Source organism: Panicum hallii, chromosome 5 (assembly GCF_002211085.1).
Source record: "Panicum hallii strain FIL2 chromosome 5, PHallii_v3.1, whole genome shotgun sequence".
In the NCBI taxonomy this organism is placed as follows: Eukaryota; Viridiplantae; Streptophyta; class Magnoliopsida; order Poales; family Poaceae; genus Panicum; species Panicum hallii.
The window spans coordinates 21788172-21798109 of NC_038046.1; the positions used below are offsets into that span (position 1 = coordinate 21788172).

Below are 9938 nucleotides of genomic sequence, written 5' to 3' on the forward strand. Positions count from 1 at the left end.
GAAAGACTCCAAAACAGTTAGAAGGCAGAGTCAAAAGATGTAAAAAATAAAAAAAAGGACCCAGAGGAGCATGCACGGGAGTCGACCGGACCAGAACCGCTTTCGGCCGGACCTATAACCCCGAATGAAATAACTACCTAATAATCCCAAGCTAATCCTAAAAAATTCCATTCAAGAAAGAAGAAAAAATCATGAAATGACATCCGAAACTGCGTCACAAAAGTCACGATCAGATCGCTGCTATCGTATTAGGATGGGATAAAGCTACTCACCATGCTACCATTGCCACACCTCGAAAATTTGATGATATTGGGATGCATGATGTGATTTCATCGATATCAAAATATTCTAACTCAATCGTCAATCCTAAGATATATCGTTCCGGTCATCAATCTTAAGATATACCATCGTATTCTCCACGAAATGTAGAAACGTACAGAGGTAGACAAATTCCTCCACCTGAGTGGTGGTTGTGATTTTGTTTCTTAGTGATTTGATCCAGTTCTTGCTCAACCGTTTTGAGTTTGTCTAACTCCAACAACTTGCCCCGTGCTAATGTGAAGTAAGAGAGTGGCGACGGCAGCTAATGGATTATTATATTAATCGTTACGCAAGTTGCAAATAATAAATAAAGGAGGGGGTAAGATTAAGAAGGCTCAGCGCAGCCGGTGATCCAGCTAACAGCAGGAGGAAGACCAAATTCGGCAACAAAGGATGGCCGCAACCAAGGACTACGACGCCGCGGCCGCGCTGGCCGTGTTCCACGAGTCCCGAACCGGCGTCCGCGGGCTCGTCGAGTCCAGCGCCACCGCGGTGCCTCCAGTCTTCCTCACGGCCGCCACGCCGTCGCCGCAGTCCCCGGGGACTACGGCGTTCGCCATCCCGGTCGTTGACCTCTCCCTCCCGCGCTCGGACACCGCGGCGCTCGTCCGCGCCGCGTCACGCTCCTGCGGCTTCTTCCACGTCATCAACCACGGCGTCCCGGCCGGCGTCGTCGACTCCGCGGTCTCCGCGGCCAGGGCGTTCCACGAGCAGCCCCGCGCCGCCCGGTCGTCGCTCTACTCCCTCGAGCCGGTCGGGGCCGTCGCCTACTCCACCATCCCCAACGCGCCGGAGCAGGGCGCGCCTCCCCTCCCATGGCGCGACACGCTCCGTGTCCGCTTCGGCCCAGGGGAGGCCCCCGACCTCGGCTGCCTCCCCGCGGCCTGCCGGGACGCGCTGAAGGAGTACCAGCGCTCGTTGACGGAGTTCGGGAAGGAGATGGCCGGGCTGCTATCGGAAGCGCTCGGTGTCGGGACGGAGCGGCTGGAGCAGGCGATGCAGGTGGAAGGCTGGCTCATGGTGTGCCACTACTATCCGCCGTGTCCGGAGCCGGCGCGGGTGGTGGGCAGCCTTGAGCACACCGACCCCAGCTTGTTCACGGTGCTGGCACAGGACGGAGTCGGAGGGCTGCAGGTCCGGCGCGACGACGGCAATGGTGGCGGTGGAGAGTGGGTAGACGTGGCGCCGGTCACCGGCGCGCTTCTGGTCAATATCGGTGACGTGCTCAAGGTACAACCTTTGCAAGTAAACAATTACAAGACCAATGAAAATGATCATATTTATAATAGTTGTTTTTGAAGTTGTTGAAACTGGATTTTGAAGATGTTTAGTTCAGATGTGTTGTACTCTCAAACAGACAGTTGAGTTTTCTAGTTATTAAAACTTTTGAGTCTAAAGTAGTTGACGGTGGGCGAGTAGTAAGAAAGCTAAGGCTATAGGATGGAGAAAGCTATCCTAGCTGCACTTTTCAAAATTCTTTTAGAACGTAAATGTCTAATAGGTTGGATTGATTGGTATAGAGCTCTGCCTACTAACCTAATCATGTGCATGGTTTGTTTTCCTAGCTTACCTGTCATTTAGTTGTACTGATTTCTCAACTCACATAACAGTGCTGTGGTTAAATACTGCCTCTGATTCAAAATACTTGCTTTTTTAGCCTCCTTTATGTATCTCCGAAATCCACTTCCATTTTTCAACAACTAAAGTGTTTACATTTTCAAATAATTTTTTGCAATTGTCTTCCAGATACACCAGCTAGGGGTTTTAGTGCTTACTACGGACCAGAGAGTCGTTAAGTGTTGTCCACTTTTACCAGGCAACCCCAAGAAGGCTGCTAGAACGCGATGCTTTGCACATTTGTTGCACAGTTGCACTTACTAATCTTGGTGTGTCACAGACACATTGCAGAATAGTGTAAAATTTCAGCGTAAATTGCACATTACTTTGGCATGCTACCACAGTTAATGATTCATAACCTTCCATGGGAGCCCAATAATATGAGTAGATTGGTCTCGATAAGTATTTTTACAAAAGTATACTTTTTTACTTTGCTTTGCCATATATTGCAACAAAAAGTAAAGGCTAAGATTGTATTTTAGAGACTGTGTTATGTTCAAATTATCAATTATTATTTGTGACAACAATGATTAAATGTTGTGCCTGCTAGCAGGTGGTTTCCAATGATGAATTAAAGAGCGTGGAGCACAGGGTGGTAATCAAATCCACACAAGATGCCAGGGTCTCCATTGCCCTCTTCTTCAATCCTGCCAAACGTGACAAGTCCGACCTTTTTGGACCTCTCCCGGAGCTGGTGACAGCAGAAAAGCCCGCACGGTACCGGAGTTTCACAGTGCAGCAGTTCATGAGTTCAAGAAGGGAACACGGTCATAGCAGATCGTCCATCGAACAATTCAAGGTGAGCTCGAGTCAATAGTCTGGAGGGATGTTGATGAGTTTGGTGATGAAGCAAGCATATGCTTGCACTTGTATGTCTGTAAGGATAATGTCCGGTTAATTTCCTTGCGCAAGGAAATGAATAAGATTTACTTTTTAGTATTGTAAATATGTGCACTATCAGACAAGACAAGCAGCAGCTAAGCTCATCTCAGGCTCAGATGTCAGAACGGAATTACTCACATGATCAATTCCTAATACACAATTACATGCACGCAACATACATGGATGATCCTGCCTAACTGGTGTGCAAACGAGGAATTGGTCAGAAACGATAATATAACAATATTATTTACTCGCAAAATACACAGCAAAAATAAAACCGCTGCATAATTTGGTTCCCTTTCCACCCCCCCCCCCCCCCCCCACAAACTCAATATAGTTTAGGCCATTAAACAACTCAGCGATCTGGCAGCTGATGCCCATCGTCTACAACTATGCTGGCCAGCTCCTCAGGGCCAACCGAGCTGCTGTTGGCCACAGCTGGCTCACCCCCACTACTCTCCATGCTCTCGTGCCGGACTGGACGGAGCAGCAGCCCCTGCAACCGCACCAAGTAGCTTTGCCCAGCTGGCTGCGACCTCACATATCTAGTCGCTGCAGTTGCTGTTGTTACATCGCTGGCACTGGCGGATGGGTGATCTGGCTCGCTGGACGACCGGAGATTGTTCAGTGCGCTCAGGTCCAAGTTGGGGAAGACGGAGCACCGGCACCGTGGGCACTTGACATTCAGCCGGAGCCATTGGTCGATGCACTCTACATGGAAATTGTGCGCGCATGGGAGCCCACGCACCTGCACGGACAAGGATCAGATTGAACCTGTGAGCATATATAGCAGCTAACAAATATATGGATCTCCAATTAAAGCTTTAAGAGTTGCTTATGACTATCGATGCATGATGTAGACAGCAATTACGCTTCACCTCATTGCCAACATGAAATTCTTCAAGGCAGATGGGACATTCGCTGCAGTCGGTTGGAACAGCTTTCAGCCTGAATTTCGGAAGTTCTTGAATCAGTGCCTCAACTGCTTCTCTCTGCACAAAAAGGACCACTCAATTCGAAAGTGCAAATCCATTGAAGGAAAATTTGATTCTAAAATAATGCTAGCATAAAAAATTGCAGATATAAGATGAGATAATTGATGCTGCAATGATGTTCCATAAGTGGAATTAGAATAGTTTCACTCTATTTCCATAGGACTAGAAGACAGCACTGGAACATTTCAGACATACAAGCAGGGAATGCATCTATGGCTTCAGCATTGACTGACACCAGATGTCTGGTCCAACCACAAAATGATGTCCCTCTCTTGACTAAAAATTCTATTAGAGTACTACTAAACAATGGTACAAGTTTCCTTAGCTTTTAGCCCTTGAGCAGTTCTGATCTCTCTGTCGAATTACCACATCGGTACTTTTGTTCATAGACAATTACAGAATGCTTATTGCTAATCGTCAAGAAAAATGCATAAATTTGCTAAGCTAAACCTGTTCAATGATCAAACCAACAACTAACAAGCTGCACAACCATTGGATCCACAGCTAAGTATATAAGAAAATACTTTAGCCATACATTAAAAACTTGCACAAGATTAACCAAATCAACTCACCTGAGCTGCAGTTAAGTAAAGACCTGGATGATATGCTGTATCTTGGCCCACTCTCATTTCCAAACCAACGGCCTCAAATGCCCAGTCCGGAACACGGATCATATCAACCAAAACCTGCATGGATGAACACCATATTAGATACCATACCACCAGAATAAGTACAAGCATAGATTGGAACAAAGTAAACCTGTGCATTCAACCAAAACATACAATCTCGCCCCAGAATCAAAGAAAGTTTGGACATGGTTAAAAAGCAAAACACTTAGGTGTAGCTACACCTATATCTGACTCATGAATATGTACATTTTAAAAAAATCCCAATAAATTTCAAACAACAAGTTCATGTATAATGTGTAATAAAGTATCATGGAGGAATATATCTTGAACTAAACATGAAAACACTGATAAAGATGTACAAAAAGATCTGGTACTTTTGAACTGCTCGTATCAACAGCTCTTTTTATATTTGTAACAGGTCACATAGAAAATAGAGGGAAGCAGTACCCCATATTCAGAGACGGGAATTCCCTGCTGTGCCCTTTGTTGAAGCGCGTGCCTTCGGTTTAGCCACTACAAAAAAAAAGAAATCATTAATTCTCCATGAACTAGCATCTACTCAAATGATCCCCAGAATAATCAAAACCACAGTAGTAACAAGTCAATAGCATTATGCCTCCTTCCCATGGGTATACACTTCTATTAAATCAAAGGAAGAAACTTTTATCAGTATGTTATATTGCACATGAATAGTCAAAATGAAAACTGAAAAGGTGTATAAACAACAGCTTTACTGTTGTGTAAGTATGTGATAGATGTGTACTTAGGTAGGGACATACAAGTGTGGAGCCCTAGCGATTACACATATATCAAACACAGTTGCATGTTGACCAGAAGTAGATACTCATCAGTATATCAAGATTAAATAATTTACACAAGAGCAGTGAATCCAATGAAGCATCGAAGTTTTTTAGCACACAGTTCAGACCAGTACAGTTATGTCCATTAGAATAGAAACCCATCAGTGCCCCTTCTGAACTAATACTAATAATGTGGCACGTAATCTTCATGCCTAAAGTAGCTCAATATAATTTTAGCTAATAAACAGCAGATGTGAATATATCATGACTAAATAACAGTTATCTACAGTTTACACACACTGAACTTAATCTAAACAACTTCAGTCCAAGAAAGACCAAGTCGCACTATGCATGTATAGTTCAATAGTTGTCCTCTCAGTCCAAAAAACTAGTATTTTTCTAGGAAGGGCATACGCAATATCACTGTTGGATAAGCATTTTCAAAATGTATATACCAATTTGATACTTCATAGTAATACCTTTCCAACAGCAACACAAGCAATACAGGCGAGTCCACAGTAACTGAACAGCAGCCATATCAGGAAGCCCCATTTTTGTCCTTCCTCAGGCAACTACAGAGGAAAAAATGTGCATTTAGTAGAACTCAATGTATATGGTGAAACAAATTGTACCCATATCAAGAATATGAGAACTCACGCAGCCTCTTGCAGTGCTAAACCACAATGTTCCTATCACAGTCCAAACCCAAAGAAAGGGGTAGAGCAGTAGTACAAGAACCGAGAGGACAACTATTCTTCCACAAAAACGAGCATATCTCTGTTGCCATCCGAGATCTCTACAGTTTTCAACAAAAAAATATATAAAAGAATTAACTAACAGCCATACTTCTGCAAGGTTCAGTTCATCACTGGTTGTGGGGCAGAAAAAAAAAGACAAAGTAAGAAACTTAGAATAACTGTATGAGAATGAAAAATATAGAGTAGAAATTATTATGGAAGGAAAATGGAAGGTCAAGAATCTGTCAGGCGCCACGATAAATCATAAATGGCTATGTGTTACATAATTACTTTGCTCAAAAGAACACTGTAACTCAAATCTTAGAATCATGCATCTGAAAGCAATCACCTGCCATCATATAGTAGAATATGCTATTAACAGGTTTGATTTCGATTCTCAAACACCATATACTGGAAAACTGAATTATCCAAATTTAGAATATTTTGTTAGCTGATAGAAAGTTGAGAGTGCTTTGGACAAAACAAAATTGAGAAATCTTAAGGAACCCAATACTTTTATTGATTCTAAATGGCCTAACCATAAACTACAATGTCATCCAATGGACCTGCAGACTATTCAGAGATATGACCATATGGACAACAGAATGTGTCATGTTCCTAGGGATAAATCACACGGAACCAGGGGTATCTATCTAGCTTTATGCATCTCCGTAATCTTATTTTCACTAAGAGTTTCTACAGGATTAACAGTTTGATTAGTTTAAACCAAGGGTAGACAGGATCATGGTTGCAATTGAGGTCTGGCTGTGATTTGCATTGGTGAGGTCATCAAGAACAACAACTTTCTTGCCTTTTTAGCTTTTTAAGTGTCTGTTAAAGCAGTGAGATCGTGATGCTAAACAGAGGCTAGGGTGAGCAGAGAAGTCTGTTGCATCAGTAAATACAACATGCTAAATTGTGTGGCAACATTAGTTTGTATTGCAGTACTTTGTCAAATTAAGAAAAGTGTCTAGAGTTTTAGGAAGGTTGAGTGGGTTTAAAAAGACTCACAATCCCATCCCTGCAGCAAGACCATTATCAAGAAACATGAGGAGACGGAAGATGAAGACAGTGGTGTAGTCCACCTGTGGCAGGCAGGCAGTAGAAACAATGAATGGCAGTAGAATCGATCCTCAATGACTAGTGAAAACTGAGCGACAACAAACCAAACCTATATACTAATTTTTTATGTAGAATGCAGAAAAAAGGAAGAACTGGGGCAGGGCAGGAATCTGACCACTATCCAAATGTGGAGCGGATGGGCACAGAGACGATACCTCTTCCAATTGATGGATACGATGATTCTAAACGTGTATTAGATGATTATTAAGGAATAGCATTTAGCAACAGAATAATAAACTGGATGAAATTGGTCAGGGAATTAGTGGATGGAGTAGGATACACGCTAGTGGCGAGCATGGAGAGGAAGAACCCATCGTACCTGCAATCAATCGCAAACCCAGTCTCTCAAATCAGTGAACCGCACTAACTGTCCCACCAACTAGCTAGGGTTGATTTGATGGGGATCTCCAAATTAAAGAGGGAACGAATTAGGGAGGAAGTAGAGAGACGAGAGGGGAGAGACGCACCACTTGAAATCGACGCCCCGCATCGCCATGGTCTTCTTACTCTTCTTCTTAAGCGCCGGATTGGACGAACTGAAGAGGAAAACAAAAGGTTTTAAGCTGAAATCGGCGATCAAAATTGAACATATCAAAAGGGAAAATCCAGTTGCTCTTAGACTTCGTCAATACCACGACCGCAATCGGCACAATCGAAGCCAGCCATTGATGGGATCGAGCTGAGGCTGACAGCGTCACAGTGCTCACCTGATGGGGCTGTCTGCCAATATGTGGGAAGCACGGGTCTCCTGATGCGCTCGCCTCCCCGAAGCGGGTTTGCCGCAGCAGCGAGCCGCGCTCGCCGACCCAACGCAGGCTTGCCGCGGGCGAGTTCACTGCCCCGGCGGGGCCTTCGCCGCTGGCCTCGCAGACTCGCCGCCCCGATGCGCTCGAAGCCCTACGCGTGGAGAGAGTGAGACGAGGAGGCAAGGGGGGTTTTAGATCCAGTGGTGGTTCTGCTCGCCGCCGAGGGGATGAACTCCTCGCCGCCGCGGCAGCATCAGTAGCGGCAGCATCTCATCGCAACGCCCACGGAAGGGAAGGGAACGGAATCGGAAAAAGTTGGACAGCAAGCGCTCCGGCAACGCACCCACTCGCAACAGGTTGGTAACGCTAGGTGAGCGAACACGGAGCTGTGGGTCCCACCTGTCGGTGCGAGGTATCTCACTGACTCATTCCGCCTGGCATCAGCGTTAGACCGCCACCTCTCGCCGATTTTGGATTTCTACGAAAATTTTCCACCAAAAACCATTCGCAGAAAGAAAAACAGAAAAAGGGATAATAATGATACAGTGGATTTGCAGAACTTTCTGAAAAAATCCTCCATTTAGAAAAAAATATTGATCGTGGGAAAGCAAAAAACATCCACGTGATATTGCACTAGAAGAAGCTATCGGTGGTCATGAACCTGGCTTTGCCACCAGTTAGACATGTGACCGCTACCTATTTGGATTTGTGCGTTTACGGTGTTATACCATTGATATTTAATTAAGTTGGAAATGGGCCGGTCCAGACTGGACCTTGGACCTGGTCCCATGGGAGTTTTTTTAAAAAAGGGGATAAAAAAAAAACAAAATTCGAAAAAGGGGTGCCAGTTGGAGAAATTTAGGGAAATGGGTGCCTCCCGCCCGCTGGGAGGGCGGAAAGAGGCATCCCGCCCAACCATAGGGCGGGATGCTCAAAAAAAATTTCCAGGGACCTCTTCGCGAATAAAAAAACTTTTTTTATTCGCGAAGTGGTCCCTGGCAGGCCTCCCGCCCGGCCACTGGGCGGGATGCCTCCCGCCCGGCAATTGGGCGGGATGCCTCCCGGTGCACTGTTATTTCATGTGTATGTGTTTTCTGGCTTCCAAAATTCGTAACAATTCACAGAAAAATCCAAAAATAGCAAAACTAGTTTTGTTAGAAAGTAGATTTCAAACTCTATAACTTTTGTTAATGGAGTTTAGTTTGAAACAAAATACTTTTACTCCTATTTTAAAACTAAGATTAAGGAAAGTTTATGTATAACTTTAGGATTTCATGCTTTGTTGTTTATGAAGTTTGGTATGACTATTCTATAAACTCTAGGTACCTTTGTGCAAAGTTTCAAACTCAAATTTGATGTAAATTTAACTTCTTTTGTCTTGAATTTTTCAAATTTGAAATGTTAACTAAACCTAATTATAACCCTTTTCTAATTAAAATCTATTGTTATTCTCTAATGTGATATTATTTAATATCTAATATATAGTCAAAGTTCTAAAACCTATAAAGTTCTAAAACCTATAATCTTATGCTCCTGGTCCATTTTTGTTATATTTTTTCTTAGATTATTTGTTTCAGAAACTATTTGAAATTCAGAATTTTTTCAAATATAAGATTCATTCGCCATACTCTTATGTATGCACATAAAATTTTAATTCAATTTTCTAAAGAAGATTACGGTATCGAAAACTCGTACGAAGATAGTTAAACGATAACGTTTGCAACGTAGAATCTAAATATTACGATAGTACAATACATGAAGCCATTTAAAATAAAATAATATGATAATGAACATTACAAATATTACAAATACATGAATCCAAATATTGTGTCTTCAGTCAATGCGGCAAATATTACAAATACGTATCTAGGTCTGATAGAATCTCAACGCAGCAAATATTACATATGAGCAAACAACGTTTAAATAAAATTACAACTAAATGATGCCTGATGACGTACTAGCACTCGATCGGCGACGTCTCCCACTTCTTGATGCAACCGGAGGTCTTCCATCTGTAGCATCACCTGTAGGGCCAGCTTCAGCACAACTGGGGCCAGCATCATTGGTTGGACAACGTTTATACGTGTGT

At 43.4% G+C, this 9938-nt stretch overlaps 2 protein-coding genes across 3 annotated transcripts; one reads left to right on the forward strand and one right to left on the reverse strand.

Annotated features, from left to right (window-relative positions):
- Positions 1 to 663: 663 nt before the first annotated feature.
- On the forward strand, positions 664 to 2924 carry LOC112893560 (1-aminocyclopropane-1-carboxylate oxidase homolog 1-like). Its single transcript, XM_025960960.1, has 2 exons — positions 664 to 1551; positions 2492 to 2924. Exons 1-2 carry the CDS (start codon positions 715 to 717, stop codon positions 2753 to 2755), a joined length of 1101 nt encoding a protein of 366 aa, XP_025816745.1. The 5' UTR covers positions 664 to 714; the 3' UTR covers positions 2756 to 2924.
- A 198-nt stretch (positions 2925 to 3122) lies between these two features.
- LOC112893559 (E3 ubiquitin-protein ligase SIS3) lies at positions 3123 to 8213 on the reverse strand. Of its 2 annotated transcripts, none has more exons than XM_025960958.1 (11): positions 7811 to 8213; positions 7571 to 7639; positions 7384 to 7422; positions 7219 to 7285; positions 6993 to 7066; positions 5902 to 6040; positions 5724 to 5816; positions 4892 to 4957; positions 4388 to 4501; positions 3699 to 3812; positions 3123 to 3568 (listed from the first exon to the last, which is right to left on the reverse strand). In XM_025960958.1, exons 2-11 carry the CDS (start codon positions 7597 to 7599, stop codon positions 3176 to 3178), a joined length of 1128 nt encoding a protein of 375 aa, XP_025816743.1. In that variant the 5' UTR covers positions 7600 to 7639; positions 7811 to 8213; the 3' UTR covers positions 3123 to 3175. The 2 variants fall into 2 exon arrangements, with proteins under 2 accessions (XP_025816743.1, XP_025816744.1); XM_025960959.1 differs by having other exon boundaries at positions 7219 to 7295; positions 7811 to 8211.
- Between the last annotated feature and the right edge of the window lie 1725 nt (positions 8214 to 9938).